This window comes from Malaya genurostris, chromosome 2 (genome assembly GCF_030247185.1).
Source record: "Malaya genurostris strain Urasoe2022 chromosome 2, Malgen_1.1, whole genome shotgun sequence".
Lineage (NCBI taxonomy): Eukaryota > Metazoa > Arthropoda > Insecta > Diptera > Culicidae > Malaya > Malaya genurostris.
The window spans coordinates 123,638,691-123,663,455 of record NC_080571.1 but is presented as its reverse complement, the minus strand read 5'-3'; the positions used below and the strand labels follow the sequence as shown (position 1 = coordinate 123,663,455).

The following is a 24,765-nucleotide window of genomic DNA, read 5'->3' as shown; positions in this document are numbered from 1 at the left end:
TACTATAGTCAGCGACCAAGAACCATCATTCAGATCAATCGACTTTATCGGATTCTTAAATGATCTAGGAATCGAAATACATTTCGCCAGCAATTCTAACGCGAACGGTACAGTTGAAAGATTCCATTCCACACTTATTGAAATATTTAGATCAACGAAACAACAATTCAACGATCTCTCTCTCAAAGAACACGTTAACGTCGCGATCGATATCTACAATAACACTTTCCATGAAGCTACTAAGGCTAAACCGCGCGATTCAATATTTAACACTTTAAATACAACAAATACTTTAGAAATAACAGAAAATTTTCATAAACTTCAATCAAAGGTTAAAAATGAACTCGATAAACGAAGAACAAAGTACGAGGATAACAACGCACACAAACAACCACCTAAAACATTAGACCCAGGCGAAGAAAGATATATTAAAATAGCACAAAGACTAACAAAAGATAAGAATCTGTATAAAATCGTAAAAGTTAAACAAGACAAAGAACTTACCTTTGAAGACAATAATGACATTAAAATCCACAAAAATCGTCTAAAATGAGTAAACACCTAAAATGTCCTTCTACTTGCAGAATAATCTCACTCAGCATGATAAACGCCACCATATATAAAGAGATAACAAACACTAATGGACCACTAGCAACGAAAATCGAGACAGTCAGAATCAAAATAGGATACAATAGGATAATACACAAAATTGATCTGGAAACACTAGAATACAACATCAATTATATCGAGAAAATAGCGAAAACAGTAAAAATTAGTGACCATTTAGAAAACACACTCGAATCCAAAATACAACTAGCCAAAGATAAACTATACAGCCTTATGCCAAGAAGACAGAAACGAGGTTTAGTCGATGCTTTAGGAACAGCAATAAAATATATTTCAGGAAATCCAGACAATAACGACTTGAATATGATTCAGCAAAATTTAGGTATATTAAACGAGCAGGAAAACAAACTCGCTAATAATCAGATGAAACAGATCACAATCAATGAAATTTTTCAGAACAAAATAAACAATATTACAGCAATTTTGAAAAAGATTAACGCAAAATTATTCAGAGAATTCAATTCATCACAAGGCATTAAAGCAGATTTAGAATTTATAAACCTTATTTGGAAAACAGAAGAGATAATCCAACTGATAAATGATATAGAAGACCAAGTAGAATTCTCCAAACTAAACCTTATTAACAGAAACATACTTTCATTAGAAGAAAAGGATTTTATTTTTAAAAAGCTAAAAGATCAAGATATCAAAATAAATTACACAGATGAAATTTTTCGTTTTTGCACAGCTAGTATAGGAATCAGTAGAAACCAAGTAGCTATACTTATAAAAATCCCTATACTGGACGAGAAATTCTACGATTTGCTGGAACTCCACACACTCAATATCAACGGGACCCGCATCAACACGCACATCCAACTGGTAGCGAAACACAGAAACCAAGTCTACATACAAACAACAAAATGCGATATTTGCAGTAATCACCTTCCACTTGAAGACGAATGCATCCTTAATCTTCTTGTTCATCAAACACCAAAATGTTCAGTTACACGAGCGAAAGAACCCCCGAAAATCATAGAAATCTTAGAAGGCATCATCTTAATAGATACCAATAGCAAAATCGAAGTATCAGACTCATGTGGTAAACCCAAAGCAATAACCGAAGCAACACTAATAGAAATTGAAAACTGTACAGTGAAAATACACAATCTAACCTTCTATGGGAAGCCAGAACTAATACACAAAGACAACTATCTCATACCAATATATAGCAAAAGCTTTCAAACGAAGTCAGAAACAACCAAAGCTGAAGATAACCTTTTGACAAGGATACAAAACTTGGAAGAAGTCAGCGAAATCCAGCTATCATTACACCAAACACAAAAAGAAGCGACACTAGGAGGATTCTGCTTCCTAACACTAACATTTCTTTGTTTATCCATTTATCTCTGTAGAAGGAAGTCATACCGAACGAAACTCCAAATCGATGGGTTGCCGAAATCACCTACAACAACAAAGGCAAGTGATACAGCAACTGAGATAATAATCACAACAACCGGAAATAAAACCGAAAGTAAAAAACCACGAGTCATCCCGATACCGAGATTTGAACTTTTGAAAAATCAACCGAGGACGCTTGATGCTTAAGGAGGGAGACGTTACGGAAAATCCATCCAGTACCCTAACTCGATATCGCGACCACACTACAAAAACAGCTGACCAGCCAATATTCATAACCGACACGCGGACAGAAGATACCACGTACACCACGGACAAATCGATGACCCAACAAACCAATCAAGCTACCAGTAACCAACCGGATGAGGAATGCTGACACAACAGGATCGACAAACAAAACCATTTGGAATGAGCCAGTTTAGTCAGTTCTAGTGAAGAAGTCGTCTTGTGCAATTGTAAATCTTAAATAAAGTTTATAATTTTGCCTTTCTCTATAGAAAGGTATTAGAATTGCTGGAAAAACCGACTTTCGAACGGAGCCTCGGAGACCCATAGTGTTATATACCATTCGACTCAGCTCGACGAGATCGGAAAATGTCTGTGTGTGTGTGTGTGTGTGTGTGTATGTGTGTGTGTGTGTATGTGTGTGTGTGTATGTGTGTGCACTTTTCGAAGATATTTGAACGCGCTCAATTTTCTCAGAGATGGCTCAACCGATTTTAACAAACTTAGGCTCGTTTGAAAGCTACTATCGGGGCATTGATCAAGTTCGAAGATAAAATGGCTGTGACTTTTGGTTCCGGAGATATGATTGTATAAGTGACGTAACCGACAAAAAGCGTTGTATTTGAACGCGCTCAATTTTCTCAGAGATGGCTGAACCGATTTGAACAAACTTGGACTCGTTTGAAAGCTACTGGCGGGCCATTGATCAAGTTCGAAGATCAAATGGCTGTGACTTTTGGTTCCGGAGATATGATTGTATAAGTGACGTAATCGACAAAAAGCGTTGTATTTGAACGCGCTCAATTTTCTCAGAGATGGCTGATCCGATTTTAACAAACTTGGGCTCGTTTGAAAGCTACTGTCGGGCCGTTGATCAAGTTCGAAGATCAAATGGTTGTGACTTTTGGTTCCAGATATATGATGGTATAAGTGACGTAACCGACAAAACACGTTGATTTTTACCGCTCTTGTATATATAAGGGTGCCAAAATTTTGGGATCAACTCTATTTTCGTAAAGTTCTAGTGCTCAAAAGTTTAAGCACCTCGAAAAAAGCCTTCATGCAAAATTTGACCTAAATCGGACATGCTTAAGGGGTGCTGCCCGGTGGTAAAGGTTTGACAATTATCGATCTTGAAAAAGCACCATAGGGGGGAGTACATGAAATTTCCAAAATCGAAAATTTTTTTTGATGCCAAAACTCTTAAAACTGCATAAAACATCGAAATTTAGTGTCATCTCAAAAAAAAAATTTTTTTGAAAAAATCAACTTTCTGGGACTTAGAAAAATTTTCATATTTTTTCTAAGTCCCAAAAAGTCGATTTTTTCCAAAAAATTTTTTTTCGAGATGACACTAAATCTCGACGTTTCATGCAATTCTAAGCCTTTTGGCATCAAAATTTTTTTTTCGATTTTGAAAATTTCATGTACTCCCCCCTATGGTGATTTTTCAAGATATATGAAAATTTCACTAAGTGGACTAAGAAGGCTTTTTGCCTTTCTCTATAGAAAGGTATTAGAATTGCTGGAAAAACCGACTTTCGAACGGAGCCTCGGAGACCCATAGTGTTATATACCATTCGACTCAGCTCGACGAGATCGGAAAATGTCTGTGTGTGTGTGTGTGTGTGTGTGTGTGTGTGTGTGTATGTGTGTGTGTGTGTATGTGTGTGTGTGTGTATGTGTGTGCACTTTTCGAAGATATTTGAACGCGCTCAATTTTCTCAGAGATGGCTCAACCGATTTTAACAAACTTAGGCTCGTTTGAAAGCTACTATCGGGGCATTGATCAAGTTCGAAGATAAAATGGCTGTGACTTTTGGTTCCGGAGATATGATTGTATAAGTGACGTAACCGACAAAAAGCGTTGTATTTGAACGCGCTCAATTTTCTCAGAGATGGCTGAACCGATTTGAACAAACTTGGACTCGTTTGAAAGCTACTGGCGGGCCATTGATCAAGTTCGAAGATCAAATGGCTGTGACTTTTGGTTCCGGAGATATGATTGTATAAGTGACGTAATCGACAAAAAGCGTTGTATTTGAACGCGCTCAATTTTCTCAGAGATGGCTGATCCGATTTTAACAAACTTGGGCTCGTTTGAAAGCTACTGTCGGGCCGTTGATCAAGTTCGAAGATCAAATGGTTGTGACTTTTGGTTCCAGATATATGATGGTATAAGTGACGTAACCGACAAAACACGTTGATTTTTACCGCTCTTGTATATATAAGGGTGCCAAAATTTTGGGATCAACTCTATTTTCGTAAAGTTCTAGTGCTCAAAAGTTTAAGCACCTCGAAAAAAGCCTTCATGCAAAATTTGACCTAAATCGGACATGCTTAAGGGGTGCTGCCCGGTGGTAAAGGTTTGACAATTATCGATCTTGAAAAAGCACCATAGGGGGGAGTACATGAAATTTCCAAAATCGAAAATTTTTTTTGATGCCAAAACTCTTAAAACTGCATAAAACATCGAAATTTAGTGTCATCTCAAAAAAAAATTTTTTTGAAAAAATCAACTTTCTGGGACTTAGAAAAATTTTCATATTTTTTCTAAGTCCCAAAAAGTCGATTTTTTCCAAAAAATTTTTTTTCGAGATGACACTAAATCTCGACGTTTCATGCAATTCTAAGCCTTTTGGCATCAAAATTTTTTTTTCGATTTTGAAAATTTCATGTACTCCCCCCTATGGTGATTTTTCAAGATATATGAAAATTTCACTAAGTGGACTAAGAAGGCTTTTTGCCTTTCTCTATAGAAAGGTATTAGAATTGCTGGAAAAACCGACTTTCGAACGGAGCCTCGGAGACCCATAGTGTTATATACCATTCGACTCAGCTCGACGAGATCGGAAAATGTCTGTGTGTGTGTGTGTGTATGTGTGTGTGTGTGTATGTGTGTGTGTGTGTATGTGTGTGCACTTTTCGAAGATATTTGAACGCGCTCAATTTTCTCAGAGATGGCTCAACCGATTTTAACAAACTTAGGCTCGTTTGAAAGCTACTATCGGGGCATTGATCAAGTTCGAAGATAAAATGGCTGTGACTTTTGGTTCCGGAGATATGATTGTATAAGTGACGTAACCGACAAAAAGCGTTGTATTTGAACGCGCTCAATTTTCTCAGAGATGGCTGAACCGATTTGAACAAACTTGGACTCGTTTGAAAGCTACTGGCGGGCCATTGATCAAGTTCGAAGATCAAATGGCTGTGACTTTTGGTTCCGGAGATATGATTGTATAAGTGACGTAATCGACAAAAAGCGTTGTATTTGAACGCGCTCAATTTTCTCAGAGATGGCTGATCCGATTTTAACAAACTTGGGCTCGTTTGAAAGCTACTGTCGGGCCGTTGATCAAGTTCGAAGATCAAATGGTTGTGACTTTTGGTTCCAGATATATGATGGTATAAGTGACGTAACCGACAAAACACGTTGATTTTTACCGCTCTTGTATATATAAGGGTGCCAAAATTTTGGGATCAACTCTATTTTCGTAAAGTTCTAGTGCTCAAAAGTTTAAGCACCTCGAAAAAAGCCTTCATGCAAAATTTGACCTAAATCGGACATGCTTAAGGGGTGCTGCCCGGTGGTAAAGGTTTGACAATTATCGATCTTGAAAAAGCACCATAGGGGGGAGTACATGAAATTTCCAAAATCGAAAATTTTTTTTGATGCCAAAACTCTTAAAACTGCATAAAACATCGAAATTTAGTGTCATCTCAAAAAAAAATTTTTTTGAAAAAATCAACTTTCTGGGACTTAGAAAAATTTTCATATTTTTTCTAAGTCCCAAAAAGTCGATTTTTTCCAAAAAATTTTTTTTCGAGATGACACTAAATCTCGACGTTTCATGCAATTCTAAGCCTTTTGGCATCAAAATTTTTTTTTCGATTTTGAAAATTTCATGTACTCCCCCCTATGGTGATTTTTCAAGATATATGAAAATTTCACTAAGTGGACTAAGAAGGCTTTTTGCCTTTCTCTATAGAAAGGTATTAGAATTGCTGGAAAAACCGACTTTCGAACGGAGCCTCGGAGACCCATAGTGTTATATACCATTCGACTCAGCTCGACGAGATCGGAAAATGTCTGTGTGTGTGTGTGTGTGTATGTGTGTGTGTGTATGTGTGTGTGTGTGTATGTGTGTGTGTGTGTATGTGTGTGCACTTTTCGAAGATATTTGAACGCGCTCAATTTTCTCAGAGATGGCTCAACCGATTTTAACAAACTTAGGCTCGTTTGAAAGCTACTATCGGGGCATTGATCAAGTTCGAAGATAAAATGGCTGTGACTTTTGGTTCCGGAGATATGATTGTATAAGTGACGTAACCGACAAAAAGCGTTGTATTTGAACGCGCTCAATTTTCTCAGAGATGGCTGAACCGATTTGAACAAACTTGGACTCGTTTGAAAGCTACTGGCGGGCCATTGATCAAGTTCGAAGATCAAATGGCTGTGACTTTTGGTTCCGGAGATATGATTGTATAAGTGACGTAATCGACAAAAAGCGTTGTATTTGAACGCGCTCAATTTTCTCAGAGATGGCTGATCCGATTTTAACAAACTTGGGCTCGTTTGAAAGCTACTGTCGGGCCGTTGATCAAGTTCGAAGATCAAATGGTTGTGACTTTTGGTTCCAGATATATGATGGTATAAGTGACGTAACCGACAAAACACGTTGATTTTTACCGCTCTTGTATATATAAGGGTGCCAAAATTTTGGGATCAACTCTATTTTCGTAAAGTTCTAGTGCTCAAAAGTTTAAGCACCTCGAAAAAAGCCTTCATGCAAAATTTGACCTAAATCGGACATGCTTAAGGGGTGCTGCCCGGTGGTAAAGGTTTGACAATTATCGATCTTGAAAAAGCACCATAGGGGGGAGTACATGAAATTTCCAAAATCGAAAATTTTTTTTGATGCCAAAACTCTTAAAACTGCATAAAACATCGAAATTTAGTGTCATCTCAAAAAAAAATTTTTTTGAAAAAATCAACTTTCTGGGACTTAGAAAAATTTTCATATTTTTTCTAAGTCCCAAAAAGTCGATTTTTTCCAAAAAATTTTTTTTCGAGATGACACTAAATCTCGACGTTTCATGCAATTCTAAGCCTTTTGGCATCAAAATTTTTTTTTCGATTTTGAAAATTTCATGTACTCCCCCCTATGGTGATTTTTCAAGATATATGAAAATTTCACTAAGTGGACTAAGAAGGCTTTTTGCCTTTCTCTATAGAAAGGTATTAGAATTGCTGGAAAAACCGACTTTCGAACGGAGCCTCGGAGACCCATAGTGTTATATACCATTCGACTCAGCTCGACGAGATCGGAAAATGTCTGTGTGTGTGTGTGTGTGTATGTGTGTGTGTGTGTATGTGTGTGTGTGTGTATGTGTGTGCACTTTTCGAAGATATTTGAACGCGCTCAATTTTCTCAGAGATGGCTCAACCGATTTTAACAAACTTAGGCTCGTTTGAAAGCTACTATCGGGGCATTGATCAAGTTCGAAGATAAAATGGCTGTGACTTTTGGTTCCGGAGATATGATTGTATAAGTGACGTAACCGACAAAAAGCGTTGTATTTGAACGCGCTCAATTTTCTCAGAGATGGCTGAACCGATTTGAACAAACTTGGACTCGTTTGAAAGCTACTGGCGGGCCATTGATCAAGTTCGAAGATCAAATGGCTGTGACTTTTGGTTCCGGAGATATGATTGTATAAGTGACGTAATCGACAAAAAGCGTTGTATTTGAACGCGCTCAATTTTCTCAGAGATGGCTGATCCGATTTTAACAAACTTGGGCTCGTTTGAAAGCTACTGTCGGGCCGTTGATCAAGTTCGAAGATCAAATGGTTGTGACTTTTGGTTCCAGATATATGATGGTATAAGTGACGTAACCGACAAAACACGTTGATTTTTACCGCTCTTGTATATATAAGGGTGCCAAAATTTTGGGATCAACTCTATTTTCGTAAAGTTCTAGTGCTCAAAAGTTTAAGCACCTCGAAAAAAGCCTTCATGCAAAATTTGACCTAAATCGGACATGCTTAAGGGGTGCTGCCCGGTGGTAAAGGTTTGACAATTATCGATCTTGAAAAAGCACCATAGGGGGGAGTACATGAAATTTCCAAAATCGAAAATTTTTTTTGATGCCAAAACTCTTAAAACTGCATAAAACATCGAAATTTAGTGTCATCTCAAAAAAAAATTTTTTTGAAAAAATCAACTTTCTGGGACTTAGAAAAATTTTCATATTTTTTCTAAGTCCCAAAAAGTCGATTTTTTCCAAAAAATTTTTTTTCGAGATGACACTAAATCTCGACGTTTCATGCAATTCTAAGCCTTTTGGCATCAAAATTTTTTTTTCGATTTTGAAAATTTCATGTACTCCCCCCTATGGTGATTTTTCAAGATATATGAAAATTTCACTAAGTGGACTAAGAAGGCTTTTTTTAGATTAGCATCATTGTTCTCATACAAATAGGCAACGCAAATGTCAAGCACTAGTTTGGAAAAATGATGCTGACTGTGTGACATAAACACTGAAGCATGCTTTTGTGAACTACTCGAGTCAATCTGAATCAATTGGCGTCTAAAATTATTTAATAAATGTATGAAACATATTTTCATGAGACTGTTATGAAAGAAGAGAAAGGCATTATCACACCACTAGGTGGATTAAGAAGGGTTTTTTCATACTCGGACCACCCGAAGTATAACTTATATATATATATCGCTCTGATTGGTCAATCGATGCAAAAGCGAAACTGTTGGAAGCACGCGAAGCTATAAATTATAGCTAACGTTTCAGTCCTACGCGTAGCGTGCTAGAGGTAGGTTGTTGCTAGACAGCAAGACAAAAAGTCCTCCGACAAAAATCGATGCAATCTTCAATTGAATCGATTCGCTCTCTGTATTAGTTAGTAAGTTAGTATATAAGTTCCTTTTCCCCATTACACAATACAAGTAGGTTTAGAATTTTCCCTACACAAAAATCTCAGAATTGCGGAAGCAAATGATGTCTTCATGGTAATAACCAAATCATATATATATAACAGGGCTGAAAAGTCACCACTTGTGGCTGAACACCCAATTTAAATCTTAATAATTTAATTTTAACTCATATTCCAATAAATAGTTATTTAAAAAAAAAAAAATAAAAAAAAAAAAAAAAAAAGACAAAAAGTCCATTCAGTAATAGCCGTTCAACCGAGAAGGTTGTGTATAAAAGCGTACAGTTTAATAACGCTGGTTGGTTTACACGCGTGAAATACGACAACGGTTGAACTACAGGTAGAGACCTGTTGGCATCAGCCGTTAAAACGTATAGTCGGCTTCATAAGAGAGCCCTAGTGCTGGGCCAAGCTGGTGAAGGAAACAACAAAGGGCGTTTCCCAAGCTCTACCCAGGCCACAATATACAGCCACAAGTGCTGAGCAGAGGAGTGCAAAGGCACATTGAAGAAGAAGAGTGCAAAGGCACACAGAAGCAGGAGAGTGCAAAAGCACACCGGTGCGAAGGCACTTCGGTGCAGAAGCATATCGGTGCGGAGCACAAGGAAGAAGGAGACAAGACAACTCGGTCTTTCCACTGCCATACAACACGCAGGTATACACCGGTGACCTGCGCTGGTTGCAGCTGGCGAAGACAAAAGTAAATCGGAAATCGAGTGGTGCTGGATGTCAGGTAGCAGTAGCATCACATCCAACAATCAGCATCCAACAAGAACATCTAGAGCAACGAGGATCTACACGGCAGTGCAACGGAGATAGACAACAATTTCAAGGTAGAAGTTTTTTCTTTTCCTTTTGATTGAGTACTGTGTAGTGTTGGTTTCATTTTTTATTTTAAAGTTTGATTAAAAATTTTAATGTGATGGATGAATCCATGGACGTAAATCCTAGCATGAATCCTATACCCCCACGAACGAAAAAATATCAGGAGAGCTTTTCTGGGCCTTGGATAGTCTTTTTTAGACGTAAATCAAAGCCATTAAACATTTTACAAATTTCTAAAGGTTTGACATCACGATTCTCCTCAATCAAAGAGATCATAAAAGTAAATAATGATAAAATTCGTGTTGTAGTAAATAATTTGAAACAAACGAATGATATTGTCTCTTCGGAACATTTCACTAGAGAGTATAAAGTTTACATACCCTCCAAAGATGTCGAAATTGACGGTGTTGTTACCGAAGCGAGTCTTTCGGTAGATGATTTACTCAAGCATGGAGTTGGTCGTTTCAAGAACTCTATGCTTGAGAGTGTGAAAACACTGGAGTGCAAACAACTGTACTCAGTAGTTCATGAAGAGGGAAAAAAAGTTTATCGCCCATCAGACTCGTTTCGAGTGACATTTGCCGGGTCTGCGTTGCCGTCCCATGTCTATGTTGATAAAATACGTCTCCCTGTTCGGCTTTTTGTTCCAAATGTAATGAATTGTACGAACTGCAAAAAATTCGGCCACACAGCTACTTACTGTAGTAATAAACCAAAATGTATTAAGTGTGAAGGGCCTCATAAAGATAATGATTGCAACAAGGAAATTGAAAAATGTATTTATTGCGGGGATAGTCCCCATGATGATATTTCAGTATGCACTGCATTTAAAATGCACAAAGACAAAATTAAGCTTTCTTTAAAAGCACGGTCTAAGCGCACATATGCAGACATGCTTAAAACGGTCATTGATGTCCCCCCTTTGGAAACCGAAAACGGGTTTTCAAATCTAGAGGAACCAGAGGACTCTGACTCTGACGAAAATAGTGAAGGTAATTCGTTTATCACTACCCAAGGGTCAGTTAAGAGAAAGAAGTCTTCCTCCAAATTACCAAAAAAGACACCTAAAATTTCATCTTCAAAAAAAGATCCCCGTGTTAAACAAAAAAAGTCAAAACCAAAGACTGTGCCTCCTGGTTTGTAAAATTCACAAACCAATCCAGGATCTAGCACAGAAAAAGATAATAATCCAGTCGGCTCTATTTCACAGCCACCAACAGGATTACTGAAGTTTTCGGAAATTGTTGAATGGATTTTCTCAGCATTCAATATATCTGAACCCTTAAAGACCCTCATAATGGCATTCCTTCCAATAGCTAGAAATTTTTTGAAGCAGTTATCAGCTCAATGGCCAATTGTCTCAGGTTTTGTATCTTTTGATGGATAATTTATCACCCGCCGCAAATGATATAATCACTGTCCTGCAGTGGAATTGTCGAAGCATCATGCCAAAACTTGATTCATTTAAAATTTTATTGCATAGTCAAAAATGTGATGTATTTGCTTTATGCGAAACATGGCTTACTTCAAACATAGCTTTAAATTTTAATGATTTTAACATTATACGTCTCGATAGAGACTCTCCGTATGGTGGAGTGCTTTTGGGAATTAATAAATGCTATTGCTTTTATAGATTAAACATCCCTTCAACTTCTAGTATAGAAGTGGTTGCTTGCCAAATAAACATTAAAGGCAAAGATATTTGCATAGCTTCGGTTTATATTCCTACAAAAGCACAAGTTGGACAGCGACAGCTTAATGAAATGGTTGAAGCCCTTCCTGCTCCACGATTGATTCTGGGGGATTTAAATTCGCACGGAATGATGTGGGGTTCCGTTTACAATGATAGCAGATCATCTTTAATACAAAACATTTGTGACAATTTTAGCATGACGGTATTAAATATGGGTAGCATGACACGGATCCCAAGACCTCCTGCACGCCCAAGTGCATTAGATCTATCTCTTTGCTCAACATCAATTCGACTAGATTGCACCTGGAAAATATTGCCAGATTTACACGGTAGCGATCATTTACCAATCATCATCTCAATTAGCAGTAGTAATTGCATTGCTACTTCAGCTAGTATTCCATATGATTTGACAAAAAATATCGACTGGATTAAATACCAAAGTAGTATCTCTAGTATTTTGAATTCAATGGAAGAGCTCCCTCCACTTGAAGAATATGACTTCCTCATTTGTTCGATTCTGGAGGCAGCAGAACAATCCCAAACTAAACGCTTTCCTGGGCCAACGACTAACAGAAGGCCTCCCAACCCCTGGTGGGACAAAGAGTGCTCAGAGGCTAAACTCGCAAAACAAAATGCTTGCAAGAGGTTTCTAAAACGGGGAGGAGGAACTCCTCAGAATTTTGAAAAACTTATGGTTTTAGAAACCAAGTACAAGAGCATACTTCGAGCCAAAAAATGTAGCTATTGGAGACATTTTGTCGAAGGTTTGTCAAGAGAAACCTCAATGAGCACTCTTTGGAACACGGCCAGACGAATGAGGAATCGTAACGTGGGCAATGAGAGTGATGAATACTCGAATCGACGGATATTTGACTTTGCAAGGAAAGTTTGCCCAGATTCTGTTCCTACGCAGAGCATTATACGGGAATCTCCTCCAAATAATGGTTTTATTAATAACCCATTTTCAATGATGGAATTTTCTTTAGCACTCTTGTCTTGTAACAATAACGCTCCTGGGTTGGACAGAATTAAATTCAATTTGGTAAAGAATCTGCCCGACCTCGCAAAAAGACGTTTGTTGGAATTGTTCAACAAGTTTCTTGAGCAAAATATTGTTCCACCTGACTGGAGACAAGTGAAAGTTATCGCCATTCAAAAGCCGGGGAAACCAGCTTCCAATCACAACTCATATAGACCCATTGCGATGTTGTCCTGCATCAGAAAATTGTTCGAAAAAATTATTCTGCGACCTCTCGACACTTGGGTCGAGACGAACGGTTTGTTGTCAGATACTCAGTTTGGCTTCCGTAGAAATAAAGGGACGAATGATTGCCTTGCATTACTTTCGTCTGACATCCAAATTGCCTTCGCTCAAAAGCAACAAATGGCATCTGTATTTTTAGACATTAAAGGAGCATTTGATTCAGTTTCCATTGATGTTTTTTCAGACAAGCTCCACCAACTCCCAGCGGTTATAAATAATTATTTGCACAACCTTTTGTCAGAGAAACGCATGCATTTTTCACATGGCGATTTGGCAACATTTAGAATTAGTTACATGGGTCTCCCGCAAGGCTCATGCCTCATTTCTTTCTTCTATAATTTTTACGTGAATGACATTGACAGCTGTCTAGTAACCCCATGTACACTAAGACAATTGGCAGATGATGGCGTGGTTTCAGTTACTGGATCCAAAGCTATTGATCTGCAAAAACCATTGCAAGATACCTTAGATAAATTGTCCGTTTGGGCTGTTCATCTTGGTGTCGAATTCTCTTCGTAGAAAACAGAGCTGGTCGTCTTTTCAAGAAAGCATGATCCCGCGCAGCTTCAGCTCCATATGATGGGAAGAATGATCCAACAGGTTTCAACTTTTAAATACCTCGGGGTGTGGTTTGATTCCAAATGCACGTGGGGAGGACACATTAGGTATCTGATAACGAAATGCCAACAAAGAGTAAATTTTCTTCGAACAATAACAGGATCTTGGTGGGGTGCTCATCCGCAAGATCTAATAAAATTGTATCACACAACGATACTTTCAGTGATGGAATATGGATGCGTTTGTTTTCGTTCCGCTGCAAACTCTCATATTATCAAACTTGAGCGAATTCAGTACCGTTGTTTGCGAATTGCCTTAGGCTGCATGCATTCGACACATACAATGAGTCTTGAAGTTCTGGCGGGAGTTCTTCCATTAAAAGATCGATTTTGGGAGCTTTCATCACGCCTGCTAATAAGATGTGAGGTGCTGAATCCCATGGTAATTAATAATTTCGAACGACTAGTCGAGCTTCGATCTCAAACAAAATTCATGACAGTATATTTTAACCATATGTCACAGGAAATCAACCCTTCAAGATATATTCCTATCCGTGTCAGCATCCTAAGTGCCCCTGACTCAACTTTATTTTTCGATACATCCATGCAGCGCGAAGTGCGTGGAATCCCGGATCATCTATGCTCGACGGAAATCCCAAAAATATTTTCAAGTAAGTTCAGGCATATTGACTCTGAGAAAATGTTTTACACGGACGGATCGCGAATTGAAGAAGCGACAGGGTTTGGTATGTTCAACAATAATGTTTCGGCCTCATTTAGGCTTCAAGAACCTGCATCTGTTTATATAGCAGAGCTAGCAGCAGTTCATTATAGTTTGAGAGTAATCGTCACATTATCTCCAAACCATTATTTCCTCTTCACAGATAGTCTGAGTACAATTGAAGCCATTCGCTCAAACATGACTGGCAAGACTGAACCATTTTTCCTGGGCAAAATAAAACAGTGCCTGAACGACATATTGAACAATAATTATCTAATCACTATAGTCTGGGTCCCGGCTCATTGCTCCATTCCTGGCAATGAAAGAGCCGATATTTTAGCCAAACGTAGTGCTATTGAGGGTGAAATTTATGAGAGACCGATTGCTTTCAACGAGTTCTATAGCTCGTCTCGCCAAACAACACTTGCCACCTGGCAAGCTTCTTGGGATAAAGATGATCTGGGTTGGTGGATGCACTCAATTATTCCTAAAATATCGACAAAGGCATGGTTCAAGGGACTGGATGTGAGTAGGGATATCATTCGTGTGATGTCCAGACTCATGTCCAATCACTACACGTTAGATGCACATCTCCTTCGAATTGGGCTCTCCGAGACTAATCATTGTGCTTGCGGAGAAGGTTATCGGGATATTGATCATGTCGTTTGGACATGCGTGGAGTATCGTGATGTCAGATCTCAACTAATAAATTCTTTGCGTACCCAAGGTAGACTATCCAATGTCCCAGTTCGAGATATTCTTGCTTGTCGTGACCTTTCATACATGAAACTTATTTATCATTTCATAAAGAAACAGTTTATGAAATTATCAACAAAATGTCTGAAAATAACAGCTTATTTTATAATTTATAGAAGTTAATCGTTTGGTTCAAATAATATTTCCGAGTAGATTTCATAATTAATGACGAGTAGGTAACTCGTCATTAATTATGAAGATGATATTTAAGTAATAAGAGAATATGTTTCAATAAATTCAAAACGTTGTGACTATGTTAGAATTAAATTAGGATAAGAATATTATGTAAAAGTGATGCTACGGCGAAGAAAAACTTATGTAAACTGCCTTAAGAAATAAACGTATTTATGAAAAAAAAGACAAAAAGTGCTATAAAACGATTTGAAGCTTTAATTGGAATGTTCTGATCTTGTGCCATGCAAGATCGGATGAAATACTATGTTATGTCGTTCCGCCTGAGAAATTGACAACTACCCCAAGGTAAATTTTGAGTGCATAAGATTAATTTCTAATTTATATAAGATGAACTAGATTGATAATGAGAAAAAATTTATCGTTTCTACCGAAATCGCAGAATGGTAGTAATGGTAGAGAAACGCTATGAAAATAAATGCTTACATACAAAACTTGAACACAAGCTTGGCAAAGAGAAGCTTAAATGTCGATATCCGAATCGCAATCATGTACAAAGATATAATTGCATACATTTTTGCTATTGATGTAATTTCGTCGGCTATAAAACAAATACAAATCACGACTAATAGAGTCTATATTCTAGGTTCGCGTTTTCGGTGTTGGTTCCTTATAAAGATCAATCTAAACAGACTCTCTTGCATTTGCGGATTCTAAAGTGTGACGATTAATTGAAAATGTCGATCATTAGAAATTTTGGTTGCATTGTTCCACATCAATGGCTCGAACAACCCCATGGGGCTGATCCTTGTAGTTTTTTCACATATTAAATGTTGTCTTTTTTATAAGAAAAAGTTGAATCACACTAAATTTCAAATTTACAAAAAGGTAAAAAAGCGACTGAAACTTAAACAAAAACTCATTCGACTGTAGTGACTCTTTCTAAGCAACACTCAAAGTTGTCAAAAGGAGCGACGGCAAAAATCACAGTAGCATCCAAAAGTCCCAGGACACAAGTTGTACCAGACCGCCACGCGAAGCAAATACGATGGGGTCTTTTAAAATGATTAAATGTGTACTACAAGGCAGTTGGCGGTCTAATTACTAGACAGAAATTTATACCTCGTTAAGTCGGCCCCCGAGAGACTCCAAAATAGATTAGAGATCAAAGTTTCCGGAAAAGTTTCTCGTTTGGAAGGCATTTGAAAACTAGGAAATTCATGAGGCCGGTGGTTCACAAAAGGTTTCAACCTTTGATTGCCTTTTCGAACTTGACATCAACAATGGCATGGCTCTGTTTTCCAAGGGGTAGAATCAGACCAATATCTAGGAGCAATGATCGATTGCGGAATCAATTAAGGAGGGAAGTGGTTACAAGCGAAATAAATAATATTTTTACGATAAGCAATAAGAAATTAGAATTGTGTGTTACAATACAATAAAGACTAAAACAGAATGGTGACAAGGGTAAAGAGTAAAGAGTAAAGAGTAAAGAGTAAAGAGTAAAGAGTAAAGAGTAAAGAGTAAAGAGTAAAGAGTAAAGAGTAAAGAGTAAAGAGTAAAGAGTAAAGAGTAAAGAGTAAAGAGTAAAGAGTAAAGAGTAAAGAGTAAAGAGTAAAGAGTAAAGAGTAAAGAGTAAAGAGTAAAGAGTAAAGAGTAAAGAGTAAAGAGTAAAGAGTAAAGAGTAAAGAGTAAAGAGTAAAGAGTAAAGAGTAAAGAGTAAAGAGTAAAGAGTAAAGAGTAAAGAGTAAAGAGTAAAGAGTAAAGAGTAAAGAGTAAAGAGTAAAGAGTAAAGAGTAAAGAGTAAAGAGTAAAGAGTAAAGAGTAAAGAGTAAAGAGTAAAGAGTAAAGAGTAAAGAGTAAAGAGTAAAGAGTAAAGAGTAAAGAGTAAAGAGTAAAGAGTAAAGAGTAAAGAGTAAAGAGTAAAGAGTAAAGAGTAAAGAGTAAAGAGTAAAGAGTAAAGAGTAAAGAGTAAAGAGTAAAGAGTAAAGAGTAAAGAGTAAAGAGTAAAGAGTAAAGAGTAAAGAGTAAAGAGTAAAGAGTAAAGAGTAAAGAGTAAAGAGTAAAGAGTAAAGAGTAAAGAGTAAAGAGTAAAGAGTAAAGAGTAAAGAGTAAAGAGTAAAGAGTAAAGAGTAAAGAGTAAAGAGTAAAGAGTAAAGAGTAAAGAGTAAAGAGTAAAGAGTAAAGAGTAAAGAGTAAAGAGTAAAGAGTAAAGAGTAAAGAGTAAAGAGTAAAGAGTAAAGAGTAAAGAGTAAAGAGTAAAGAGTAAAGAGTAAAGAGTAAAGAGTAAAGAGTAAAGAGTAAAGAGTAAAGAGTAAAGAGTAAAGAGTAAAGAGTAAAGAGTAAAGAGTAAAGAGTAAAGAGTAAAGAGTAAAGAGTAAAGAGTAAAGAGTAAAGAGTAAAGAGTAAAGAGTAAAGAGTAAAGAGTAAAGAGTAAAGAGTAAAGAGTAAAGAGTAAAGAGTAAAGAGTAAAGAGTAAAGAGTAAAGAGTAAAGAGTAAAGAGTAAAGAGTAAAGAGTAAAGAGTAAAGAGTAAAGAGTAAAGAGTAAAGAGTAAAGAGTAAAGAGTAAAGAGTAAAGAGTAAAGAGTAAAGAGTAAAGAGTAAAGAGTAAAGAGTAAAGAGTAAAGAGTAAAGAGTAAAGAGTAAAGAGTAAAGAGTAAAGAGTAAAGAGTAAAGAGTAAAGAGTAAAGAGTAAAGAGTAAAGAGTAAAGAGTAAAGAGTAAAGAGTAAAGAGTAAAGAGTAAAGAGTAAAGAGTAAAGAGTCGGAAGTTGATATCATTAGCCTTTTACCTTTCTATGTTAGAATAGCTAACGGTATAAATATTGTAGAGTAAAATATAGTAAAACTGGCATGCGAATACAATGTAAAAATGTCAGTCAATGTAAGTTTATCAATCTATATTCCCCGTCAAAAACTGATCATATTCAAAACTAGTTCAGGGCGGCTCTACGTCTTAAAAAAGACTAAAACACAAATCATTGAAAGTAAAGTAAGTTAACTGGAAGGTGTAAAAAAGATATCACGCTTGAACGAATAATTTTCTGCAAATCTTATCCAATATTAGTGGAAGGGTTACCTGTGCATGATTTCCCAAAGAGGCTGAAATTACTCCGTTTTTCCGCTGCTCTGGTGTCAGCATAACTAGCGCGTATCGGGCCCCACGCTCTTTAAAACTGCCGGTAAACTGAAGAAACTCCTTCTTGAGAAAAATGTCCATGTCGATCATTTCGGAAAGATGAGATTTCTGTCGGCACATTGAGAAAATTAATGAAAAATGTCAGCTGCAGCCCATTCGACTTACCGAGCAAGGTGTGAACTCGATGCCTTTCTTAATTTTGAACGCTGCCGAGGTAACATCCTGGAAGCTAATTATCTGCGGGTTGCCGGCATTGCAGAAGGGGTCTGTGAACTCATCCTGCGAATCCGCACAATCAACCGACTCGTTTTTTATTTCTATTTTCTTCCCATCTTCGAAATTTTTCCGTTCATCTGATATTTTGGTGTGAGACAGCGCTCCAGTTATTTCCGTCAGAGTGTTCATGTTTTAGGCAATCTAAATAAAAATTAAGAAGAAAAGTTGAGCAGAAGTGTTCGCACGCTATCGACAGCAATAGGCAAGGGATGTTAATTTCATTAATTTTGTGACTATAAGGATTAAACTTTGCACTTTCGAGAGTTGTGTTTCAGAATTCATTTAGATTTGGATCATAATTCAAAGCTGCTCGGTAGATATAAATTTATAAACATATTTCACGATCATAATTTTTGTAATATGGACAAATTTAATTCACTGTTAGACATATTTGAAGGAATATTCCTTCTGTGCGATAATATCGGAGGCCAAAATAAACCCTTGATAATTTAGAGTTATTTGTATAGTAGCTGATTGCAAGATTATTCGTAGGTCATGTGTTCGGCTATGCATGGTTTGGAAAATGCAATCGTTATTCAGTATGCATCCGTTCACAGAGCCTCGAACGACAAGCATTATATATCATGGTGTGCGATTACTTTTGCTTGCTGCTTATGGAACGGAAGAAAGCATCGGTATTTTACAGTTGCAACATAGCTGTGCATATGAAATAATGAAAATAAATAAGATTTTTCTCACAATGTTCGTAACCATCTCATTAGTAGAGTCAAATTGTTATTAGCCGGATTATTATGCAAATCAACGAGTTATGATGAAATCCAATACAATATCTTCGCTCCGGCTTTAAGAACATATATGATAGAAAAAAGATCGACATATGGAAAATATTGTGTCGCGGAAAGTCGGACCGAATGCATCAATTTCCATCGTACCCTTTGAATTAAAGCATCGAATAGTGACAGTAGATCTTATTTTAACCAATGCAATGGCTTTGTTCTATGATATAAATGATGGAGCTAAGGTGAATGGAGGTATCGTTACCCTAAGATAATATTAAAATGTTCAGCACCGTCAAGTATATCAATTCTGGCATTTCAAGTGATCTTTCGAATTATAGTTCGCCAAACACCAGCCGCTGCATACATTTCCGCGGAGTAGAATTCTCATTCACCATACGATAGCGTATTGCATCAGCAACTGTAAACATTATCATGAAGATTGAGATAACGTTAAAACATTAAAATTAATTACAACGAATACCTATGTTCAACAGCTGATTCGCGAGTGTGCAGGATAATTGCACAGCCAGTGCCAGTTGCAAACATATATACTAATATGTAACATCCTCATCAAATATACGTCGTGAACAGAGTCAAACGTATAACCCGTAATTACGTATTGTTGATAACTCATTCTGTGTTTAATGTTACGAAACAACTTCGCGGAGTTAACTCAAATGCGATGTTTGAGATGTTGCCAGTAAATTGATTGATATGAATGTATCACATTAAATGGTTCAAATATACCAACAATATCGAATACTTTAGTACAAAAAATGGCAAAATCCTCGTTGTGAAGTTTTCTTAAAAGTAATTCTTATTCTTGAGCATAACGTCTCTTAGTATATTTTTTTTCGATTTCCATCTCTAAAAAAGTCCCGTCTTTTGAGGTGATCAAAGTTTGAAACCAATTTTCGAATTCTGCGAAAGAAATAAAAGAAATAAGATCCGGCAGGTGATCGTGCTGCATCCGCCAGAACAACCAGTAATCAAAAGGAGCACTGTCAGGAGTATACGACGGGTGCGACAAAATGTTTCTCTTGAAATTTTCCAAATATTTTTTCACGACTTTTGCGAAATGAGGCAGAGCGTTTCCATGCATGAGAATTACTTTATCATGTCTTTGCTTGTATTCCGGCCATTGTCCTTGTAATGCACGGCTCAAACGTATCAAACAGTTTCCGATATATTCCTACAAATCAATGTTTACGAGGAAGAGTAATAATACGAGGAAGCTCCGTTGGCAAACAAACAAAAAAAAACCCCGCCCCCCTAAATCCAAAAAATTATATTATGAAAATTATTCTCTTTAAATATTTAAGGTAATAATAAAGTGAATAATTTTGAAGAATGGACTTCGTATTAAGAATAATTATAATTATATACATATTTCCATCCGTATGGAAATTGATCCAAATGTGAGACTTCCTCCGAGTTTTTTTTGGGAACTCGCCTGATTGCGTGCCATGGATTATTCTGAGCAATGACCTCGGTCGCGAAATTTTCCGTTGAAACTGTCAAAAAACAAAGCCAATCTGATAAGTGTCATTTTATTATCTGTAGAAAAGTGCATCCGTCAAGTCTAGATCGAGTTAAATTTGAGTTAAATGAGTTAAGATGATGAAATACTCAATTAGATCGGCCACACGAAACTTTACTGATTGTTCAACTATCCACATGCTCTGTTCCCAAATTTTGAATATATTGCTAAATGCTACATTGCTGAATTTGCAGAAAACAACGAATATACAGGAATCAGCAAATCTGTGAGGCGTGATTTCAAAAGTGTCGATGTTGCAAAAAAACAACATTTCTCGTGGAGTGGGAAAATATATAAATTAGGCGAAGGAAACACATTTCAGGAAAAGATAAGTGAAATAGGAATATTTTTCGTTTATACTTCCCTGAAACTACTTATTTCCATATTAAAAACAAAAACTTTTACCCGTATTCGCTTTTCTTATTTAATTTCTTACTTAACTAAGCAATAATAACACCCCCTTTTCTCTACCTTAGCTTTCGTGACTTTTTTTTTTCTTACAATAATAAAGCAAAATACTTTCTTTGATTTTCTATTCTGAATGCTTTGGTGATTCTATTCTGAATGCTTAAGCCAAGCTATCATTGTGTTTCGGTAATATTTAGCCGAGATTCACTAGTAAATTGTTAATGTGTCTAATTACGCCTACTTTAAGTTTTGCGCGTTAGTAGCTTAGGAATCGCTTAGTTTCGCGGTTGTCAAGTGATATTTACCATAAGTTCCGTCTTCTGTTTAACTTTCGTATCAATCGTTTTTCCGTTAGATTTAGCTCCATCTGCCGATATGATAAAGCATGTCATGAAAATTGATTGAAGATTACGGTTAAGGGGCGAGTAGGGTCTAACACTTTTGAAAAATCATTTATTGTTTTCTTTGTATTTTCTCATAGTAAAACATTTTAAGAATATTCTGTGAAATTTTCAAGCCAATCGAAACAATACTCAGCAAGTAATGAGCCTTTATCTTTGCTTATCTCATACTGCGAAGAAGTAAGAGCTCGGCGCACGCGCTCAAGATTTCTGTTCCGATCGACTTCAAAACTTGACAAAACATTCTTGAAATGTTTCATTATAACAAATTATAAAAGAAAAAAATGATTTTTTGAAAATGTTATACCCTACGGGCTCCCTTGAGCAATAAATTGTTTCCTTTGATTTTATAGACAAAAAACTTTAACCACGTTTTTCTCAAAAGCAGGTTTTGAAAGTCCGTGTCCATCGTCATTCAAAAACTACTGCACCATTTTTTTTAGAATTTTACCCACACTTTTTACACATAAAAATCCCCAACGTTTTCCTTTTCGTGGTTTGTTACTTTGGTGAGGTTTTACAGTTGAAAAATGGCGGATTTTTTCGTGAAAAATCGTAGTTTTCACTTTGAACAACCACCAAATATTTAGAAAATTAAGAAAAAATAAAAAGTAAAGGTCGGGGTCTAGAAAAACTTCTGCTCTAACTATGCTGCTTTGATTTGTTCACTTCTGATTAATCTGCACTGAGATACAGTGGACACCGCAAATCGTTATTTTTAAGAAGTGTCCTCAAAAATACCTCTTCACCGAACTATTTCTCAATACCCACTATTTCGAAGTATTTCTTTATTCTAATAGAAATTATATATATCTCTAAAAAGTGCAGTCGTTTTTTTCAATAGAATATTGATTCTATAAAACTTTTCATGAAACGCGTAAATTAGAAGTTTGAAGAGTTTTCGGTACTAAGTTTTAAAACAAAATTTCGCATCTAAGGTTTAACCTGGTTTCAAAATCACTGCCAATATTTGTTTTCAATTCAAAGTACCAACCTCCAAAGAACATTTAATATCAATAGCACCACGAACACTGAATCTAATTCATTTATAAAAAACGTGATTAATCCACCTAGCAGTGAGATGATACCTTTTTTTTATCAATACGCATGTGTTTTTGCATGGATATTCTTAGGTGTTTTAGTTCTCATGACATTATTTTAATTATCGTCGTTTTAAACGGCAAATTGAGATTTTAATCACTCATTACCCTGTAATGCCGAAACTGCAAAACATATCGAATTTCAATCTTAGCGTGCGACAATCGATTGAACATTCCATGAGATGTCGAAGTAAGTTCCACTTTAGAGTTTTTCGTCATTATTTATGGTACTTCCAGAGCCGGTATTCAGGAATTAGCATAGCCCAAAACGATTCGAATGGCCATAAATTATTACGCCAAACAATTTACATGAAATTTATAAACTCATCATCTGTAATTCCATAATCGGATTAAATTCACCAATTTTGTATGGGACCTTAAGTCCTGTAATATTTGTTTTTGAAGTTCGATTTGGTCTTTTTTGAGAAAATGATTGAGCTTTGAGAATCGATTCGATACTGGAACCGGAATTCTAAAATCGGTGTAGCCGAAATCAGTTAAATTCACCTGAGCAGTGTGTAGACATCTTTGAGAAATTGTAGTGCGAATTAAAATTTGGGGGTACATTCCGAATCCAAAAACGAATACCGCTCAAACTGAAATAAATTTATTTGGTAATCGACTATCCAAATCTGCAAACCCGATAAACCTGATTAATTTATGTGAAATGGACATTTTTATACTAATCACCCTGCATTTTCTAAACCGGAAGTCGGATCTGACTAAAAAGTAAGAGGTTTTATAGGATTTTAAGACCTCTCATTTGAATCATAGATGATTCTTGAATTTCATTTGAATCTTAGATCGGTTCAGCCATCTACGAGAAAAATTTATTGCATTATTTTAATTTCGTTTCACATATCATCCTGTGGTTCCGCAATCAGAAGTCGGATCCAAACGTAATTCAGGAACCTTGTTTGAGTATACGACTTTTCATATGAATCTGAGTTTGTAGAAAACGGTTTAACCATCTCCGAGAAAATTGAGTGAAATTATTTGTCACACACGCATTTGCTGATCTCGACGAACTGAGTCGTATGGTATATGGAAGTCATGTTCTTCCAGCATTTATTGCTGTGAGTAGTTTAAATCAATATAATTATGGAATTACTTCCAACTCGATAATGCTGGTATCATCTGGTTTACATATGCCATATTCGAAAGATTATGTTGCCAAAAATGAACCGTGCTAAAATTGGTCCGAGGCAAATTGTCATAAAAATGGATGCTGTACACAGTCTTTTTGGTACTTAGAAACAATTATATGTAACAGTATAAAAAATCGTGTTTCATGTTGCTCCCAAGCATTGCTTTTTCATACAGCGCTCAAAATTCCTTCTACTGGAATAAGGCTTACACAAAAATATCGATATCTCCGTTAAAAATGGACGGATTTTAACAATCTATGGCTTGTTGGATAGGTATTACCGAGCGAAATCTAAGTCTGGAAACATATTCTGTTTTCAAGGTCAAATGTGACAGATACTGTCAAAAAACTGAAAATTTTGACATAAAACTTCGTATAACTCAAAAAGTAAACATCCGATCTCAAAACCATTCAATAGCGTTCTGGGTGACGGGGAGACCTTTCATTTGCGACTAGTTTGATCAAAATCGGTCCAGCCATCTCTGAGATCTCGACCTCTTAGTTGACAACACACATACAGACACACACACATACACACACACACACAGACATTTGCTCAGTTCGTCGAGCTGAATCGATTGGTATATGACATTCGGCCCTCCGGGCCTCGGAAAATTTTTCGAAAGTTTGAGCGAATTCTATACCTATTTTTTATGTATATAAAAAAAGGTAAAAATGGAAAAAACGCGCAAGCTCAGCTATAGCTTGAGAAGCGTTTTCCCTACTAGGATCCATTAAAATTGAAGGTTTGTGGTATTTTGCTTTTGAACGAGGCTAAATGAAGCAGTCAACCGGAAAAAATAAGCAAGTTTTGATAATCGTGATGTATGAACGCAAAATCAAAGTTCGTGAGATTAGATATGCTGAGATCGTTAACACATGAACTGGAAGTTCTTTTACGA

The 24,765-nt window shown here is 36.5% G+C and overlaps 1 protein-coding gene across 1 annotated transcript in view; it reads right to left on the bottom strand.

Annotated features, from left to right (window-relative positions):
- Positions 1-24,765, bottom strand: part of LOC131428514 (L-threonine ammonia-lyase-like) — a 43,011-nt gene that overhangs the window by 7,948 nt on the left and 10,298 nt on the right. Inside the window, exons 2-3 of the mRNA XM_058592506.1 lie at positions 18,417-18,668; positions 18,192-18,359 (exon numbers count right to left, since the gene is read on the bottom strand). Of these exons, the coding sequence (XP_058448489.1) occupies positions 18,192-18,359; positions 18,417-18,656 (408 nt within the window). The 5' untranslated portion in view covers positions 18,657-18,668. The remainder of the gene's footprint in view (positions 1-18,191; positions 18,360-18,416; positions 18,669-24,765) is intronic.